The sequence below is a fragment of the Nansenia antarctica genome (assembly GCF_963989245.1).
Source record: "Nansenia antarctica genome assembly, chromosome: 20".
Lineage (NCBI taxonomy): Eukaryota > Metazoa > Chordata > Actinopteri > Argentiniformes > Microstomatidae > Nansenia > Nansenia antarctica.
The window spans coordinates 11,063,259-11,083,947 of NC_137693.1; the positions used below are offsets into that span (position 1 = coordinate 11,063,259).

Below are 20,689 nucleotides of genomic sequence, written 5' to 3' on the forward strand. Positions count from 1 at the left end.
CCTGCTGCTGGACCCGGGAGGTGTAAGCGGCTACGGAATCTCCCATTTTCTTTGAAAAGGTGTGGAATTATTGACTTCTGCCAGGTAAAAGTGGCAAAAGAAGTGAATGTTGAAGTGAGCAAGTGGACCGGTTAGCCGAGGAGAGGAGGAAAGAGGGAAGTGGTGGGGTTGATCCGAGCTGTCGGGGGTTTTGTTTACCGCCCCCGTGTGGTCACTGCTGGTACTGGTTACCGCCCTCGTGTGGTCACTGCTGGTACTGGTACCGCACAGGAAAGACAGTGAGGCTTACTGGTTCTGCTCAATGGATGCTGAGAGATGAGGAGGCGAAATGACATCAAAAGTGCATCGAACATCACGCCACTCTAAGCATTTGTTGAGGGGTAGTGGTGGTCTAGTGGATAGTGAGTTGGACTTGTGATCGGAAGGTTGTGAGTTCGAATCCCGCCTGAAGCCACACCACTACTAGTGTGCCCTTGGGTAAGGCACTTAGCCCTCAGTTACTCCAGGGGGAATGTCCCTGTAATTCGTAATTGTAAGTCGCTTTGGATAAAAGCGTCTGCTAAATGGCAAAATTAATTAAAATTAAAATTAATTGTCGATGTTTTGGACAATTATGGTAAAGCATGCCATGAATATGCTTTTGTATTTTGTCCATCCATTTGAAGATAAAAGTCCAAACTGAAGATGAAAGTAAAAGTTTGAGATCAGTAACTTGCTGAGGAACATTGCAAATATAGTAGAATTTAATATAAGCGTCCTTGGGTTTGAGTAATATATAATATATCATAATAATAGATATTATTATTATTAATATATTATTATTATTATTCACTGACATGAGAGGGCCTATCTTCAGATTCACACAGAACACAAGCAGACAACACAGGCAAGGGTAGAAGAAAAGAAGTGTTTTATTTGTTGTGAAACTACAAAACATGTTTTTTTTGTGCTGGTGAAATATTTACAACTGGTTGACACAGTGTCCATGATAAAATTCACAGCTTCCAGGAGTCTCAGAAGGAGGAAACAGAAACAGAAAGCACACCTAAGATCACAAAGTGCAATAAATACATGCTGTATTTCTCAAAAACCATCTCCATACACATACCAGGCTCCATAGCCAGCCTTAATACAACAGATTTAAAAAAAAATAATCAAACAAAAAATGCACTTGAAACTTCAAAACAAAACAATAATTATTATATCACAGCCTACAAGAGGACAAAATCATTCATATCTACCAGCATACAGTAAGGGGTTTTCGAGAAAGTGATGATTTCTGATTACTGATGAAGCAAGACCTACATTCATTTCTGATTACATTGACAGTCTTTGTCAACAACATACATGCTGGGTGACAGAGGAAGAACGTCGGGGCCTTCCGGAAGTTCCACTGCAACCGTTACTAAACAATCTAGCCAATCATAGACTAGCTTCAGTTAATCACATGCGTAGTCCTGTTCCATCCAGATCCAGACATTTTAGGATGGTATCAGAAGCCCTAATGTAAGACTTCTCTGGGTGTTCACTCTCCTCCACTCATGATCTTTTTCTTTCTTTCTTTCTTTTTATTTTCTTATTTTTAGTTTTTTTCTTCAAAGTAAACAGTTCACATTCAAATGCAAACAGTACACATTATTCGACACCACTTCTGTCTCAATGGTGGCCACATTTTTGTCATTTTTTTTGCCTTCAACAGGTTAAAATAATAGTTTTTGCTCTTAAAAAGGCACACACTCTCTAAAATAATGCTGATTCCCCCCCCCGCCCAAAAAAAACAAAAACAAAAAACAAAAACGGGTCCATTCACAGTATACAGTTCACGTCTTTTGACTTGTGTGCTTTGAATATTAGTGGCGTTCCTTTACAGAGGTGTAGTGTAACATAGTCAGTTTTATTTTTTGTAATCATCTACTACACAAAGACACTAACAAATTGGCCATGGTACACTGTATGAATTAGGCCTAAACACAGTGGAGGCTGTTGGAGGTAGAAATCGGAGGCTGGCTCATTGTAATGCATTCCGCTCCATGCGTTACAACCAGCCCGTCCTCCGATTCCTACCTCCCCCAGCCTCCCCCCCCCCACCCGGCCTGAACCCATGCAACCATCTGGGTGTGGCTACACTGACAGGAAGACCATGTATACTGGAACAGCAACATGACATCATAACAACAACAACAACAACAACAGCAACGCGGGGTGGCCGTGGAGACGAGGAGTCATTCTAGAGCATCTCTCCTGTGCACCTGGGGGGTATCCCATCAACCTCGCTAAAGGAAAACCAAAGCTTATTTTGATTGACTGAAGTTTCGCAAGACTTCGAAAAAATAAACCTGGATTTTTTTCCCCCTTTAACGACGTTGATGGAATGCCCCATTGGTCTCAGTGTTCTTTCTAACTCACTCTCGATCTGAGTTCCGGTGAGCTTTCAATGGAGACGCCGCAGTGCACCCTGGGACAGAGAGGGGCCTGTGTGTGTGCTACAGAACGACACGTCCAGCCTCACAGCCTGTGGGCCGGAGGCTCGCCCTCTAGAGAAGGAAGGAAGAATGCTTTTCTCTCACTTTCAATACGCCCAATATAGAGGTTTATCATATTTCACATCTGAATAACGAGTTAGGAGGCTAGGAGGCACGGAATGTATTAATCCACCTGTAGACCTGTCAGCTGGCTAGGCACCATGGAGATCAGCCTGTCACGTGTGGAATGTGTGTGTGTGTGTGTGTGTTTGGGGGGGGGGGGGCGTTTCACCGTGCCCAATGAAATAGAGTTCAGGAAGTGTTTGAGAGAGAGCTGCCCGTCTAGATGCCTGATGATGCCAGTTGCAATTTCCAGAACTCCTCGCTGCAAAAGAAGGTGTGTTGAGATGAGTGGCGCCTACATAGTGCACGCACGCACATACACACATACGCATACACGCATACACACACACACACACACACACACAGACACACACACATAATAGCCTAATAAGTTGGGCTTCACAGTAAATCCACTATTCAGATCCAAGATCTTTACGCTGTACGGCGTCTGCGGGACGGGAATACACTGGTGTTTGAGACCATTCCTCATTCCATTCCATTCCAGGCATTACACAGAGCCCCGTCCTCCCATTTCTACCTCCACCAGCCTCCCCTGGAACACTCTCCCAACAGGACTAGGTCTAGAACCCCTCTCCCCCCCTGTCATTCAGGCCTGACAGCACCAATCCACACAACCCACAAAGTTTGGTCAACAGAAAGATGTTCCCAAGGAAAGTCAATGGGGGAAGTCCATTTTAGTAGGGAAACCCAATGTCCCCTCAATGCAAATAAACCCTTTCTTTTCTACTACCTTCAAAGAGAGGGTACTACTGTATCGTCACATGATGTGAAACTATCTCCAGGGGAATCCACACAAAAGTGGTCCTCTGTGGTTCAGTTGGTAGAGCATGGCGCTAACAACGCTTAGGTTGTGGGTTCGATTCCCGCTGGGACCATATATACTGAAAAAACGTATGCACTCACTGCAATGTAAGTCGCTCTGGATAAAAATTTTCTGCTAAATGGCATATCATATAATCTTCTCTCAACCTCTAGGCCCTAGGCTAATGTATACATCCTTAGGGATGTGATCAGGGACAATGTCAGTACCACTGTTGAAATTACTACACCCCCACATCCATCCAACCATCTCTACTATCCCCACATCCAACCATCTCTACTACCCTCACATCCAACCATCTCTACTACCCTCACATCCAACCATCTCTACTACCCTCACATCCAACCATCTCTACTACCCTCACATCCAACCATCTCTACTACCCTCACATCCAACCATCTCTACTACCCCCACATCCAACCATCTCTACTACCTCCACATCCAACCATCTCTACTACCCTCACATCCAACCATCTCTACTACCCTCACACCCAACCATCTCTACTACCCCCACATCCAACCATCTCTACTACCCTCACATCCAACCATCTCTACTACCCTCCACATCCAACCATCTCTACTACCCCCACATGCAACCATCTCTACTACCCTCACATCCAACCATCTCTACTACCCTCACATCCAACCATCTCTACTACCCCCACATCCAACCATCTCTACTACCCTCACATCCAACCATCTCTACTACCCCCACATCCAACCATCTCTACTACCCTCACATCCAACCATCTCTACTACCCCCACATCCAACCATCTCTACTACCCTCACATCCAACCTATCTCTACTACCCCCACATCCACAGACCTCACACCTCCACTAGTAATGTCTGACTCTATAGAGAGTACCCAGACAGAGACAGAGACACACATATGCACAGTCCAGTACGTACACGTATGCACACGCATGCACAGTCCAGTACGTACACGTATGCACAGTCCAGTACGTACACGTATGCACAGTCCAGTACGTACACGTATGCACACGCATGCACAGTCCAGTGTAAAACAAGACTGCTCCGATACTCAGGGGTTCTCAGTTCAATGAGTTCAGATCGGATAACATTTACATGACATTTCTGTACAATCAGCAGACGCGTTTATCCAAAGCGACTTAAAATCGTCTATAAAACATGTGTGGGAACGGACCCATTCAAATCCTCCCGTTTAGCATCGGTAATTCTCCGTCGACGAAACCTTACAGTTCGCCAGGTTTCTCACGTGGTCGCTGGTGAATAGTCGCTGTGTGCTTTATCAAGTGGTGGTTCGACCACCGCCCCCCCCCTCAGACTGGGCGGGAGTGTCGCTCCGCTGGAACAATCCTCCTCCTTTCCTCTCGTTGTTTTTCCTATCGTAAAGTGCAGACACACTATCCAATTTAACCTACCTGAGTCTTGACCGACAGTTAGTGCCGTTCCTATACAATGTTGAGTCTGTGTGTGCGTGTGTGTGTGTGTGTGTGTGTGTCTAAAGGGGAGAGCCTCTTAGCAGCCACGCACAGTACACTGGACGGCCAGACCGGTACTACTACACACACAGATAATGTGTGTGGCAGGGGTGGGGGGGTTCGAACCCACTTGGAAGACCCAATCGTCTACCGAGGACTTCCTCGAGGTCTGAGGACTACACTTGATTTGATGTCTCACGCAGGGCTAACTTCCCTGTCACGGAAGCCTGACTCCCAACCACCTCCACTACACCTGTATGTAGGGTCTAGAACCAAGAGAAGACAATGCCGTTACATCACAGCAGGTTCCTATATAGCCACACAGAGTTGTTTGATTGACGGGTGGAAGCTTGCGCTAAATCGACTGCAAACAACCACACAGACTGTTTATGCCAGTGGCCGGCCCTGACCCCCCCCCACGTCCAGCCAAAGTACACCATCATACACCTCAGATCTGGAGGCACCGTTGTGCTGGAGACAGCGTACACCAGGGGAGGCTGGCGGAGGGTAGAAATCGGAGGACGGGGACTCACTATAATGCATGGAACGGAATGAGGAACGGTATCGTGTCCTCCGATTTCTGCCCCTCCCGCCAGCCAGCCTCCCCCCTGGTGTAGATAAGATAAGATAAGAAGTACCTCTAGGATTCATGTGTTCACATCTTGGTTACGGAGTTCAAGAGCACTCCCGGTGGTCGTGAACAGAACTGCATGTTTCCTCCCAAAAATACACACATCACATAGAACACGCTGGTGTGTAAATGGAATGACGATCGGATGCACGGGGAGATGTCGAGGTCCGGTTTGACAGACAAGGCTTCAGGCTAATCCTAGACTAAGTACTAGTATCTTCAATGGATGATTTTACACTGAAAGTGTGATTTAGTCCAGGACTAGGCTTAAACCTCGTCTGTGAAACCGACCTCAAATGTCCTGTAGCTAGCTAACCGACTAACATCCACTTATTAGTAACAGTAAGATAATGCTGCAGAGAGTGTGTGTGTCTGAGTGTGTGCGGGGGGGGGGGGGGGGAACAAAAACTATACTCTAGTCCTAGTTTGTTTGTTTTTTTAAATAAAATAAAAGGAAAAAAAAAACACTATACAGATTAACATCGCTGAGATCTAAAAAACCCAGTGTTCTGAAAACGTGACGATTTCCTACTGTACATACATTATTATTATTCTTCTCAATTTCTTCATCATACCACCAGAAGTGTGCATCGTCATCATCATCGTCGTCATCACCGCATGTCATCATCGTCATGGCCTTGGACACAGCAGTTAAGACTGGCTGAATAAATGCTCAGGCCAGGTCTTCTGTAAGGTCAGAGGTCAGAGACGAGGGGTCGATCCAGGGTCAAACCCCAAACCAGTGTTCTGTTCTGGCCCAGATATTCCCTCTTTACGTTGTACTTTCCAGCATTGTTCCAGCAACTATGGTGGCCAGGAGAGGACATCTCAGCTCAGCTATGGTGGCCAGGAGGGGACATCTCAGCTGAGCTATGGTGGCCAGGAGGGGACATCTCAGCTCAGCTAATGTCATCACGGATGTCGGCCTTCTCTGCATGTTGTAGATGTAGGATAGAGCTGCAAAGTAGATCTGCAGGGTAGATCTAGATGGGCAGGGTAGATACAGGATGGATGGATAGGATGGATGGGCAGGGTAGATGGAGGGTAGATACAGGGTGGAGGGCAGGGTAGATATAGGGTAGATGGAGGGTAGATGGAGGGTGGAGGGCAGGGTAGATGGAGGGTAGATGGAGGGTGGAGGTCAGGGTAGATGTAGGGTAGATGGAGGGTAGATACAGGGTAGATGGAGGGTAGATACAGGGTAGATGGAGGGTGGAGGGCAGGGTAGATGTAGGGTAGATGGAGGGTAGATGTAGGGTAGATGTAGGGTAGATGGAGGGTAGATGGAGGGTAGATGGAGGGTAGCTGGAGGGTAGATGGAGGGTAGATACAGGGTAGATGGAGGGTGGAGGGCAGGGTAGATGTAGGGTAGATGTAGGGTAGATGGAGGGTAGATGTAGGGTAGATGGAGGGTAGATGGAGGGTAGATGGAGGGTAGATACAGGGTAGATGTAGGGTAGATGTAGGGGAGATGGAGGGTATATGTAGGGTAGATGGAGGGTAGATGTAGGGTAGATGGAGGGTAGATGGAGGGTAGATGGAGGGTAGATGGAGGGTAGATGTAGGGTAGATGGAGGGTGGAGGGCAGGGTAGATGGAGGGTAGATGTAGGGTAGATGGAGGGTAGATGGAGGGTAGATGGAGGGTAGATGTAGGGTAGATGGAGGGTGGAGGGCAGGGTAGATGGAGGGTGTTGGTGTTGTCTACACGTCGTCTGCAGGGAGGTCAGGGATGTTGGTCTTGGCTCTGGTGAAGAAGGCCATCTTCTCTCTGGGGAGGAGATGAGAAGATAAACCGTCAGGTCGTCAGGTTTACTGGAACTTTACACAACACAAAGCAGAGGGGATTTGGAATCATGCTCTTGTTGTGATCAGGTGTGTGTGCGCGTGTGTGTATGAGTCTGTGCTTGCCTGTGTGTGTGTGTGTGTGTGTGTGTGTGTGTGTGTGTGTGTCTTTCAGTGTGTGTGTGTGTGTGTGTGTGTGTGTTTCTCAGAATGCTTTCTCGGCATCTAGTGAGAGAATGGCACTATTATTATCACTAGGTAGAGGTAGGTAGGTGGATGGGTGGGTAGAAAAGGCATGTCGCTGACTCAGGGCCTCTCTCTCTCTCTCTCTCCAAACAATGGCAGAGGCCCCTGGTCCCACAGGTATAAAATGGAGAGCTTCCCAACAGGTAGTCAGTCACCACCACCTCTAGGACCAGCAACAGCAGCTAACCACCGCTAGCAACATGACTTCCAACATGAACATGATGGGCAAGATCACCTTCTACGAGGAGAGGAACTTCGGCGGCCGCTCCTACGACTGTTCTAGCGACTGTTCCGACATGTCCTCCTACATGAGCCGCTGCCAGTCCTGCAGGGTGCACAACGGCTGCTGGATGGCCTACGAGCGCAACAACTACATGGGCAACCAGTGGTTCTTCAGGAAGGGAGAGTACTCCGACTACAACAACATGTTCAACTGGAACATGCAGTCCTGCCGCCACATCCCCATGGTAGGTCCACACAACCATCTGTCTGTCTGTCTGTCTATCTATCTATCTGTCTATCTATCTATCTATCTATCTATCTATCTATCTACCCTATCTATCTATCTATCTATCTATCTATCTATCCTCCCACTAAACCCATATCTTCCTGATCCCATTACAGCACAGGGGCAACTACAAGATGAGGATCTATGAGAGGGAGAGCTTCGGAGGTCAGATGCACGAGATGAACGACGACTGTAACTCCATCCAGGAGCGTTACAGCATGAACAACTGCATGTCCTGCAACGTGATGGACGGCCACTGGCTCATGTACGAGCAGCCCAACTACATGGGCAGGATGTGGTACATGAGGCCCGGCGAGTACAGGAACTTCAGTCAGATGTGCCACGGCCACAACAACATGAGGTTCATGTCCATGAGGCGCATCATGGATTCCTGGTACTAGAAGTTGTTTGATTGGTTCTTCGAGAGATCGTAGAGACATTGAATAAAGTTTTTTGAAAATTTGAATTTTGAGGTTTTTTTGTGATTAATGTTCTATTATTTTACTTATTTCCCCCCCCCACCCCCCCATAACAGACATAAACAAAACCAAAAACAAACAAAAAAGACAACATTGTCACTCAACCTGCCAACCGTCTCTCTCCCCACCCCAATACCCCCACTACCCAGAGCCTGTGTGTGTTTCTGTGTGTGTTTCTGTGTGTGTGTGTGTGTGTGTGTGTGTGTGTGTGTGTGTGTGTGTGTGTGTGTGCGCGTGTGTGTGTGTGTGTGTGTGTGTGTGTGTGTGTGTGTGTGTGTGTGTGTGCGCGCGTGTGTGCGTGTGTGGGTTTCTTAGTGTATGTGTGTGTGTGTCTCAGTGTGTGTGTGTGTCTGTGTGTTTGTGTGTGTGTGTGTGTGTGTGTTTCTTAGTGTGTGTGTGTGTGTTTGTGTGTGTCTCTCAGTGTGTGTGTGTGTGTGTGTGTGTGTGTGTGTGTGTCCCCCACCTGAAAGACTGTAGCTCTGGCAGCTCCTTCCTGCTCTGGCCTCTGATCTTGTGGACGTCCTTGGCCGCCGCCCGCATCATCTTCTCCACCCGCTGCTCCTCACGCTGCTCCTCCCTCGTCTACACACACACACACACACACACACACACACACAGACACACACACACACGCACATACACACACACACACACACACACACGCACACGCACACAAACACACACACAAACACACATTTAGATAGCAGCTCTCACATTCAAGCCCAAATAAGGACCTTTTGTTTTCCTGGTTTCACAGCAGGACAGTTTCCTAGCCGACCAATAGGAGCCCTTCACACCAGTAGATGACTGATTGTAGAACACCACAGGTGGCCATGCAGATATAACACCTGAACCAAGCGCTCTGCTGGGACAATATGTCCAACCTGGCCTTCATTAAGAGGTGGGAGGGGGGAGGAGAGGGGGAGGGGAGAGGAGAGGAGAGGAGGAGGGGAGAGGAGAGGACAACTAGAGGTGAGAGAGGGGGGAGCGAGGGGGGAGCGAGGAGGAATAGAGGGAGAGAGATGGAGAAGAGGAGGAACAGAGGGAGGGAGGAGGGCAAAGAGGTGGGCGAGAGGTGAGAGGAGAGAAACACAACACCATGTCAACCTTTCTTCCCCCGCGGTCGCCATGGGAACCATTGTCGAGCTCCTTCTAGCATTGTGACTGTCTACTAGCATTGTGACCGCCAACAGCCCCTGGTCCTAGCATAGATTACTTTCTTATGATGACTGATAGATCACAGACGACTCACTTCCTCAGACATGTATTTGTTCTAAGTCCCTTCGGATAAGGGCCTCTGCTAAATGCCAAAGACGTCATATTTAATGTAAACGTAAACATTCTCTGCACATGGTGTCTTTATTATAATTTTTTCTTTCTCACATTTTCCAGAACTAAAACACAAATTTGAAAAAAAAAATAAGAAAGAAAAAATCCAACCCCCCCACCCCTCTTCGCCTCCTCCCTCCCCTCTGTTCTTCCTCTCCTCCCTCCTCCCCCTCTTCCTGCTCTCTAATCACTTCGCTCCCTCATCTTCTCCATGTCCCTCCCTCCTCGCTCCCCTTCTCACCCTCCCTTCCCTCCACCTCCCCCCCTCCCTCCACCTCTCCTCTCCCTCCCTCCCCCCCCCCCCTTGCCCCCCCTCCAACTGCCCTTGACCTCTGACCTGTCTCTCGGCCTGTCTGAGCAGCAGCCTGAAGCGTTCGTCCTCCTGCACCCAGGCGGGGAGGTCCCTGCGGCCCTGCTGCCTGGCTGCCTCCAGCTGCCCCTTCAGCTCCCGCAGCACGCGCAGCTCCTGGTCCAGGCGACTGTGGCGGGTCCGCGACACCTGCAGGTCCAGCTCCAGGTCCAGAGAGGTCCGCAGCAGGCCGTCCAGACCCTTCACTGGGACTGGGGGCTGGAGGGAGAGGGGGGGGGGGGGAGAGAGAGAGAGGTTAGAGAGAGCTGTTTAGATGCTTCACTGGGGCTGGAGGGAGGGGGGGGGTGGAGGGGAGGGGGGTTAGAGAGAGTGCACGCACACACACACACACACACGCACAGCAGGCTGTTTAGATGCTTCACTGGGACAGGGGGCTAGGGGGAAGGAGAGGAGAGGGATAACTAACACACACACACACACACACACACACACACACACACACCTCAGCCTCTCTCCCCGGTAAGGAGAGCTACCCAAGCAGAGTTCATTCCCTGTCACAGTATTAATGCTCTCTCCCTCTCTCTCCCCCTCTCTCCCCCTCTCTCCCCCTCTCTCCCCTCTCTCTCCCCCCTCTCTCTCTCCACTGAGCCCAGTAGGGACAATAAAGCAGAGTTCATTCCCTGTCAGGATATTAATACCCTCTTACTCACCCTCTCCCCCTCCCCCACCCCCCTCTCTCCCTCTCCCCAATCTCCCCCCTCTCCCCCCCCCCCCCCCCCCGCCCCCGCCCCCCGCCCCCGCGGAGAAACCACCTAAGGAGAGTTCATTCCCTGTCACGGTATTAATAGAAGAAGAGAAATGTCAGCCTTCGTTTAAGATTCAGCCAGCCATTAAATATTAACAGTCAATTTGACGAGGGAGGAAAGGTTCCTGGCTGGGAGCTTCTTCTTCTCTCAGAGAACAGAGCGTGTTAATGAGGCAGGATGAGGAGGCGTCTCGGGCCCGCGGGCGGAGGACTGATAGCACTATTAACACAGTCGGAGACACACAGAGGAACAGCTGGATGGAGAGATGAGAGGAGGGAGGAGGAGAAGGAGATGGATGGATGGTGCTGAAGGAGGAGAAGGAAGGAAGGAGGAGAGGGAGATGGATGGAGAGACTGAGGGAGGAGGAGAGGGAGATGGATGGAGAGACTGAGGGAGGAGGAGAGGGAGATGGATGGAGAGACTGAGGGAGGAGAGGGGGATGGATGGAGAGACTGGGGGAGGAGAGGGAGATGGATGGAGAGACTGAAGGAGGAGAGGGAGATGGATAGAGAGACTGAGGGAGGAGAGGGAGATGGGTGTAGAGACTGAGGGAGGAGAGGGAGATGGATGGAGAGACTGAGGGAGGAGAGGGAGATGGATGGAGAGACTGAGGGAGGAGAGGGGGATGGATGGAGAGACTGAGGGAGGAGGAGAGGGGGATGGATGGAGAGACTGAGGGAGGAGAGGGAGATGGATGGAGAGACTGAAGGAGGAGAGGGAGATGGATGGAGAGACTGAAGGAGGAGAGGGAGATGGATGGAGAGACTGAAGGAGGAGAGGGAGATGGATGGAGAGACTGAGGGAGGAGGAGAGGGGGATGGATGGAGAGACTGAGGGAGGAGAGGGAGATGGATGGAGAGACTGAGGGAGGAGAGGGAGATGGATGGAGAGACTGAGGGAGGAGGAGAGGGGGATGGATGGAGAGACTGAGGGAGGAGAGGGAGATGGATGGAGAGACTGAGGGAGGAGAGGGAGATGGATGAAGAGACTGAGGGAGGAGAGGGAGATGGATTGAGAGACTGAGGGAGGAGAGGGAGATGGATGGAGAGACTGAAAGAGGAGAGGGGGATGGATGGAGAGACTGATGGAGAGACACTCTCAGATACACCCCCACCCACCCCTACATACACATACACACCCACACCTACATACACATACACACCCACACCTACATACACATACACACCCACACGTACATACACATACACCCGCACCCACACCCACCCCTACATACACACCCACCCAAACATGCACCCAACCGCAACCACACCCACACCCACACACTCTCTCTCTCTCTACCTTCTTCATCCTCATGCTGCGTCTCTCTGAGGCGTTCCTGACGAAGGGAGACTTCTTAGACAGCGTGGAGCTGTCACTGTCACTGCGGTTGATCTGGACACACACGCACACACACACACACACACACACACACACCATCACACACCAGACACACATCACAGCAACAAAGACAGGGGAGACAGCTTTATTAGTAGTAATGACAAGCTGACAAAGCTAATGATAACTTGGGTTACAGATAATCATGTGAGATTCATTTATGCATCATTTATGATGTATACAGTGTGTGTGTGTGTGTGTGTGTGTGTGTGTGTGTGTGTGTGTCTGGTGCATGCGTGTGTGTGCATGCATGCGCGTGTGTGTGTGTGTGTGCTCACGATTATCCATCTGTGTGTGTGTTTTTCTGTCTGTCTGCAGTTAATCATGTGAGATTCATTTATGCATAATTTATGATGTATACAGTGTGTGTGTGTGTGTGTGTGTGTGTGAGTGTGTGTGTGTGTGTCTCACCCTGCAGATGTATTGACTCTGGGGTCCGGGGGAGAAGGTCTTGGAGCGTATGATGGTGTTGCCCCTGACGAAGGGGTTCTGGTGGGGGGGGGCGTCAGGCCGGCGCTCCTTGGGCCGAACCACGGAGGCGTAGGGGGGGAGGCCGTCCATACTGGTCTCCTTATTCACCTGGGGGGGGGGGGGGGGTATAGTCTATATTCATATGTATGTACATCTATAAACATCGCTATATACATATCGATATATCTAGGTATCTATATTTATATCTTTTTTTTTTTATAAATTTGTTTTTCAGATTTTATCCCCTTTTCACCCAATTTGGTAGCCAATTTAACCCAACTTAGCATCCAATTATCCCCTGCCTATTGCGAAGGATCCGCCGCCCGACCCCGTGGCCGGCAGTCCCAGAGGAGGCCGCCAGGCAGACTAGGCTGACTGGCTCCTCGAGCCCAGTACCGTTACTCCAGCACCAGACGGGGGCGGTGTTGCGCGACGGATCCTAGTCCAGAAATACTCCTATCCCACCCTCGGAAGCGGCCGGCCAATATGCCGCTTCCCGTGTGCCTCGGCCATATCTGTCTATATTTATATCTATATACAAACCGATATATATATATATATTCACGTCTATATTCATATCTATATTCACACCTATATACATATCTATACTCATACATAACTATATTTATACCTATATACATATATATACATATCTATATACATAACTATATTCATACCTACATACATACCTATATACATATCTACATACCGGACCAAACAATGACTCAGTATCATAGTTAAAGTACCCTCTCTGTCATGCTTCCTGTTTGAGTCACTTTGGCCGCCTCCTCCTCTCCCTCCCATTGGCTGCTGTCAGGATAGAACTCCTCCTCTTCCTGTAGAGGCCCCTCCTCGTCTTCAAACACATCTCCCTCCAGGGCCTCGCCTTGCCTGGGGGGGGGGGGGGGCACAGAAACTAGTGATATAACACACTGAGAGAGAGAGAGAGAGAGAGAGAGAGAGAGAGAGAGAGAGAGAGAGAGAGAGAGAGAGAGAGAGAGAAGGGGGGAGGGAGAGGGAGATGGAGCGATACAGACCGGCAAAGAGAGAGAAGGGGGGAGGAGAAGGAGAGGAGGAAGGAAAAAAACCTGTCTGAGTCATACACCTGTCCCTGTCTACCTGAGAGTGGGGTGGAAGAAAGGGAGGGAGAGAAGGAGGGAGGGAAAGAGAAGGAGGGAGGGACAGACAGACAGAGGGAGAAAAGCAGCCTGTTTGAGTAAGTCACCTGTCTGTGTCTACCCTGAGAGAGAGGGGGGGGGGGGAGGGTTGATGGGGTGGAGGAGGGTTGGTGTGCCAATGAGGCCTGGGTAATTCCCGTGGGAGAAGGAGATGGGGGAGGAGGGGAGGAGGGGAGGAGGAGGGGACGGGAGGGGGACAGGTGTTATTTAACTGAGGAGGTGTATCTGAAATTCAAGCACCATCATTGTGTGTATGAACCTGCTCGGTGGGATTCCGGATGTATGTGTGTGTGTGTGTGTGTGTGTGTGTGTGTGTGTGTGTGTGTGTGACACAGGATCCCCCTCATTGACTGGGAGTACTGTGTATGTGTGACTGTGTGAGGCGTACTGAAGAATGCTCTCTGGTAGAGGGTGAAAGGAGGAGAGGAGAGGTTGAAAGCAGGAGGAGAGGGGAGGAGAGGAGAAGGTGAACGCAGAAGGAGAGGAGAGGTTGAGAGGGGGAGGAGAGGAGAGGAGAGGTTGAGAGGGGGAGGAGAGGAGGAGAGTAAACAGATAAAGGTGTGTTTGTTCAGGAACTCACCATTCGTCCTCTTCAGGTGCTCCCTCAAGACTGCCTGCTACTGTCTCTGTCACTGACACACAGTTCTGGAACACACACACACACACACACACACACACACTATCAAATACTGTAAAGCATGTTATATTGCATCTGTGTATGAAGTGTGCTAGTATATAAAGTTTGATTTCATATCAATGTGAAATCCACACAGGACCAACCTAGTGAGATGTTGCACATGGAGATACAAGGCCTAATAAAAGGTAAGTGTGTGTGTGTGTGTGTCTCTATGTGTGTTACCCTATGGGGCCAGTGTGTGTGTGTGTGTCTGTGTGTGTTACTCTGTGGGCCAGTGTGTGTGTGTCTCTGTGTGTGGTTACCGTGTGGGCCAGTGTGTGTGTGTCTCTGTGTGTGGTTACCGTGTGGGCCAGTGTGTGTGGTGTGTGTGTGTGTGTGTGTGTGTGTGTGTGTCAGGGTTTCCGTTAGAAAAATTTGCCGTCGGACATCGTGTCCGGGAAGAATTCGATTTACCGGACAAACGTGATATATTCCGGTCTTCATATTAAAATATAATAAAAAAAATTTTTTCTAAATCATCTTTTTTTTTCTTCAAATCTAATATAGCTGTTTGTCGCGGTGATTACTGTTGTGTAGCGGCCTATATATGTCATTTAATGTCTATTTCTCATCCGATACGATTAGATGCGAGCTATATAATATATAATAATATAACATGATTTGATGCATGCGCGCTATGCAATGCGTCAAATCCAGCGCTGAACGGGTCCAGCGCTGAACGGGCGCCTCACTGGGAACTGAACAGACAGCATCGATCAATGAACGGACTCCACATTACATTAACTGAAGTTTGTTAAATTGTTTGGGATTAATGTGAGTTTTCTATTTTCTCTTTCCAGTTTTACCCTTTTTTTAAAAATCAATAAAACAACGTCATTTCTATAACCAGGTCTCGCTGGTTGGGAAGGCATTTCGTTTAGCTCGGGAGTATGACAATGGGGAGAACATAACTGTTTATTGAGAAACAATTGATAGGCAGTCTGGGATACGTATATAAAGAAATACCACAATGTCTAGATGTATAACATTTTATTGAACAGTAACAGTGCAAGCATGTAGGCTTCTGGCGTGACACGGCTAGCCTAATTTCCGTTCATATGCCTTTTATCAGATAAAATAAAGTAGAATAAAACTCTTTGAAAATAAATAGGCTTTAAATTAACTTGCAATGCGTATAGGCTAATTTCCGTTCGATGTTACAGCCTAGGCTATGCCTTTTCTCAGATAGATAGGGGATAGCCCTGTAAGCTCATACGGGTCTGTATGTCGTCCTGAAGACCGGCTGTTAGATCATATCGCTGAAGTTTGTCTCCATCTTAGTGTAAATGTTGTCCGTTTCGTTTGTTATCCTTGTTATTGTGCGATAAAGTTAAAGCGCTCCGCTTCGGGACACCATTTTCAGCTGAGCACCAAACACACACAATACTGCCCGAGAGAGAAGGACCCGCCCCCTTTAGTTAGCCTATAGCCTATAGGCTAACTAAAGGGGGCGGGTCCTTCTCTCTCGGGCAGTGTTATGTGTGTTTGGTGCTCAGCTGAAAATGGTTAGAGGGAATTATTTTCACCGGACATTTATGTCCGACGAGTTTTCAATTTGTCGGACTTCTACTAATTTTACCGGACAAAGACCGGTAATTACCGGTTAACGGAAACCCTGGTGTGTGTGTGTGTGTGTGTGTTACCCTATGGGGCCAGTGTGTGTGTGTGTGTCTGTGTGTGTTACTCTGTGGGCCAGTGTGTGTGTGTGTCTCTGTGTGTGGTTACCGTGTGGGCCAGTGTGTGTGTGTCTCTGTGTGTGGTTACCGTGTGGGCCAGTGTGTGGTGTGTGTGTGTGTGTGTGTGTGTGTGTGTGTTACCGTGTGGGCCTGTGTGTGTGTCTCTGTGTGGTTGCTGTCCTGGCTGCTCATGGCTGGCAGGTAGGTGTGGTTCAGGAGGTTGTACACCTTGATGCTCCTCTCCCCCGAACAGTTCACATCAGCTAGGCTGATCTGGGCTCCCGCCTGGGGGGGGGGGGGAGAGATGAGAAGGAAGGGAGAGGGAGAGAAGGAGAGAGCGAGAGAGAGAGAGAGAGAGAGAGAGAGAGAGAGAGAGAGAGAGAGAAAGAGAGAGAGAGAGAAAGAGAGAGAGAGATGAGAAAGGAAGGGAGAGGGAGAAAAGGAGAGAGAGAGAGGAGAGAGAGATGAGAAAAGAAGGGAGAGAGAGAGATGAGAGAAAAGGGAGAGGGAAAGAGAAAAAAATCACAGGAGTTAGAAACTCGCTAGTCAAGCCAAAACACTGCAACAAAATTGATTCTGTGAGTAATCCCACTGCTACCTAGTTAACTAACACTACTTTACATTGTTAGCAGGCTCACAAAACAAGCCGTGTCAGTCGACTAGCGATTTCTAAACAACGCGGAATGTATTCACATTTTTCGAAAAAAAAGTCTGATCATTACATCAGATCCCGACATGAGGACCTAAGCATTAGAATGTGTCACATATCGCACCCGATTGGAGCAAGCACCAACAAGCAGACACAGATGATGGCAGCAACATCAATACAGTTCATGCAATAAAACCAATACAAAGGGGACAAGGGAAAACTAAATAGTCACAGCAGCCACATGGAAGGCACACACAAGACATACTTTACATGCAGGCGGGTAGCAGAGACGGAGGGGGCGCATCAATGATTATGTCACATAACACACACACACACACACACACACACAAACACACGTCACACATCTGACAGAGATGAATGTATGCAGTTACAGTTATCGGACTGACACATTCCAGATCAGACATTCCACAAACACCCCAACGTGACAACGTTTGCAGATGGGCGCGGCAAGTCAATATTGGTACATGGCGTATTTTAACCACACGCACGTACGTACCTGCTTAAACACACGTCTACCAAAACAACATCAATCATCGATCGATACGGCCGAGCGTGGATAACAAGCAGGACGGAGAGGGCGGGGGGAGAGAGCGGGGGGAGAGAGCGGGGGGGAGAGAGAGAGGGGGGGAGAGAGCGGAGGAGAGAGCGGGGGAGAGAGAGCGGTGGGGGGGGGGGGGGGAGCGGGGGGAGAGAGCGGGGGGAGAGAGAGCGGAGGGAGAGAGCGGGGGGAGAGAACGGGGGGAGAGAGCGGGGGAGAGAGAGCGGGGAGAGAGAGGGGGGAGAGCGGGGGAGAGAGAGCGGGGGGGGACCCACCAGACACTGCTCACGGCCCGACTTGCTGGTGCGGCACACGTCCGCCCTCAGGGTCTTCTGCCGCAAGGCATTGTGGGACATCTGGACGCCGAAGACCTCGTTGACCTCCACGGCGTCCAGCGGGAGGGAACCGCGTGTGCGGAACAGGCAGCGGGTCGTCTCTGAGCAGGGCAGCACGGCCACGCGCAGGTAGCTGGGGGGGAGGACACACACACACACACACGTTAAGATACCAGAAAACCCACACACGTGTTAAGATACCAGAGAACACTCATGCACGCACACACACACACACACACACACACACACACACACACACACACACACACACACATTCAAACACACATTAGATACCAGAGAACACACACACACACACATTCAATACCAGAGAACACACACACACTCAAACCCCAAACATTTTTAAGTATATGTTTTTAACATAAAAAAAAAAAACAGTATCATTTTTTTTCCAACATTTTAGACATTTAGCAGACACTTTTATCCCAAAACTAGCAACAAGTACATTTGTCTATTTCTCTAAGTGAATCATCTATCCACCCATCAGTCACCTGTCACACTTCTGTCAAAGCTTCACAAACTCCTGAACATGACCTCATGATATCCCCCCACAAGTTTGTGTTCTTTCTTTTCCTTGTTATGTATGATGTGTTTTTCTGTTTGGTGGGTGTTTTATGCCTGAGATGTTGTTGAAAAAAAGTAAGTATATAATTTTTTTTTTTTAAAGCTTGAAAAACAAAGGCAGACGTGTCCCTTACACTTGTGGTCAGCCGGCAGACAGAGGGCGCTGCAGTTGGAGAGGGTCATGACGAACACGCTGAAGCGCTGCTCCTGGCCTGGTACTTCAGGCCTAGGCTGACCTGGGCACAGCCGGGGGGGGGCCGCTCCTCCTCCCCAGGCGACACGTCTGCAGGGAGGCCGGGCCTGACACACACACACACGCACACACACGCACGCACACGCAGACGCAGACACACACACACACACACACACATATATATACACACACGCAGACGCAGACACATACACGCACACGCAGACGCAGACACGTATACACACACACACACACACACACACACACACACAGAGACACACACACACACACACACACACACACAGGTCAAATCAGGATCTACATCAGTCCTGTCTTAACAGGGGTAACATTTAGTACATGTAGTTGCTTCCTGTTTGGTGTTTATGTCGGACAGACAGGTCAGCTGACCCGGGGGGGCTACGTACCTCCGCTCCTCCCTCCCCTCCTACGTACCTCCTCTCCTCCCTCCCTCCCTCCCTCCCTCCCTCCCCTCCTATGTACCTCCTCTCCCTCCCTCCCTCCCTCCCTCCCTCCCCTCCTATGTACCTCCTCTCCTCCCTCCCTCCCTCCCTCCCCTCCTATGTACCTCCTCTCTCCCTCCCTCCTCCCTCCCTCCTCCTACGTACCTCCTCTCCGACGGCTCGTACACGCCGCTGTCGCCCGCCACCGACTCGTCCGACACCGCCGAGGTCACGCCCATCTTCTTAGGCCCCGCCCCCCGGGCCTCGGACCTCACCCGCAGAGTCTGAGAGAGGGGTGGGAGGGAGGGGGGGAGAGGTGGAGGGAGGGAGGGAGAGGGGGGAGGGAGAGAGGGGGAGGGAGGGAGAGGTGGAGAGGTGAGGAGAGAGGAAGAGGGGGAGGCAGGAGGCGAAGAGGTGGGCGAGAGGTGAGAGGTGAGAAACACAGTACCATGAGAGGGGAGGGAAAGGGAGGGAGGGAGGGAGGGAGGGAGATGGAGAAGACGAGGGAGAGAAGTGAGAGGAGAGCAGGAAGAGGGGGAGGAGGGAGGAGGAGGAGGAAGAGAGAGGGAGGGAGGAGGGTCGAAGAGGTGGGTGAGAGGTGAGAGAGGAGAGAGAGGAGGAGAGAAACACAACACCATGTCAACCTTTCCCCCGCGGTCGCCATGGGAACCAGTGTTGAGTTCCAGGGTGACACAACGGCCCGGGCCCACACAGGGCTGTAACCCGAGCCTTCCTCTCCTCCTCCTCCTCCTCTCCCCTCTCCCCCTCTCCCTCCTCTCTCCCTCCTCTCCTCCCTCCCCCACTCTGCTCCAGCTCTGGCAGTCAGGTTACAGGTGGCAGCTTAAATTCCTCCCTCTTCCTCTCCCTCCCACACACACACACACACACACACACACACAAGCGTACACAGTACACACACACACATACACATGTACATACACACACACATACATACACACGCACGCGTACATACACACGCACGCGTACATACACAAATCTTTCAAGACCTCCATGTCCAATAAAGTTAGTTTGTTAGAATCTCTCTCTCTCTCTCTCTCTCTCTCTCTCTCTCTCCCTTTCACACACACACGCACACACACACACACACACACACACACATCTGCCAAGACTCCAGGTCTAATAACGTTAAGTGTGTTAGAATGGTGTCTAGAGTGACAGAGGACTATATTACATCACAGACTGCCCTCTCCCCCCCCCCCTCTCTCTCTCTCTCTCTCTCTCTCTCTCTCTCTCTCTCTCTCTCTCTCTTCTCTCTCTCTCTCTCTCTCTCTCTCTCTCTCTCTCTCTCTCTCTCTCTCTCTCTCCTCTCTCTCTCTCTCTCTCTCTTCTCTCTCTCTCTCTCTCTCTCTCTCTCTCTCAGTAATAAGTTGTCATTGTGCAACAAGAGATTTCCTTACTATAGAAAACCTATACATCCTGCCAGAAACTACTTACAAGACCCATATAACTTCCACATATATTGTTACTGTCTGTTTGTTACTGTCTGTTTGTTACTGTCTCTGATGTTACTGAG

The 20,689-nt window shown here is 49.8% G+C and overlaps 3 protein-coding genes across 3 annotated transcripts in view; 1 reads left to right on the forward strand and 2 right to left on the reverse strand.

Annotated features, from left to right (window-relative positions):
- Window positions 1-115, reverse strand: part of rars1 (arginyl-tRNA synthetase 1) — a 29,835-nt gene extending 29,720 nt beyond the window's left edge. Inside the window, exon 1 of the mRNA XM_080549719.1 lies at window positions 2-115. Coding sequence (XP_080405845.1) covers window positions 2-46 — 45 coding nt within the window. The 5' untranslated portion in view covers window positions 47-115. The remainder of the gene's footprint in view (window position 1) is intronic.
- A 7,038-nt stretch (window positions 116-7,153) lies between these two features.
- Window positions 7,154-20,689, reverse strand: part of wwc1 (WW and C2 domain containing 1) — a gene marked incomplete at its 5' end in the record, with an annotated part of 37,910 nt that continues 24,374 nt past the window's right edge. Inside the window, 13 exon segments of the mRNA XM_080549622.1 lie at window positions 7,154-7,291; window positions 9,002-9,120; window positions 10,205-10,435; window positions 12,283-12,375; window positions 12,790-12,957; window positions 13,596-13,740; window positions 14,608-14,672; window positions 16,521-16,664; window positions 17,863-18,055; window positions 18,641-18,705; window positions 18,708-18,804; window positions 19,321-19,413; window positions 19,415-19,439. Coding sequence (XP_080405748.1) covers window positions 7,225-7,291; window positions 9,002-9,120; window positions 10,205-10,435; window positions 12,283-12,375; window positions 12,790-12,957; window positions 13,596-13,740; window positions 14,608-14,672; window positions 16,521-16,664; window positions 17,863-18,055; window positions 18,641-18,705; window positions 18,708-18,804; window positions 19,321-19,413; window positions 19,415-19,439 — 1,505 coding nt within the window. The 3' untranslated portion in view covers window positions 7,154-7,224.
- On the forward strand, window positions 7,752-8,460 carry LOC308174534 (gamma-crystallin M2-like; the record flags this gene model as incomplete). Its single annotated transcript, XM_080549623.1, has 2 exons — window positions 7,752-8,018; window positions 8,176-8,460. 2 exons carry the CDS (start codon window positions 7,752-7,754, stop codon window positions 8,458-8,460), a joined length of 552 nt encoding a protein of 183 aa, XP_080405749.1.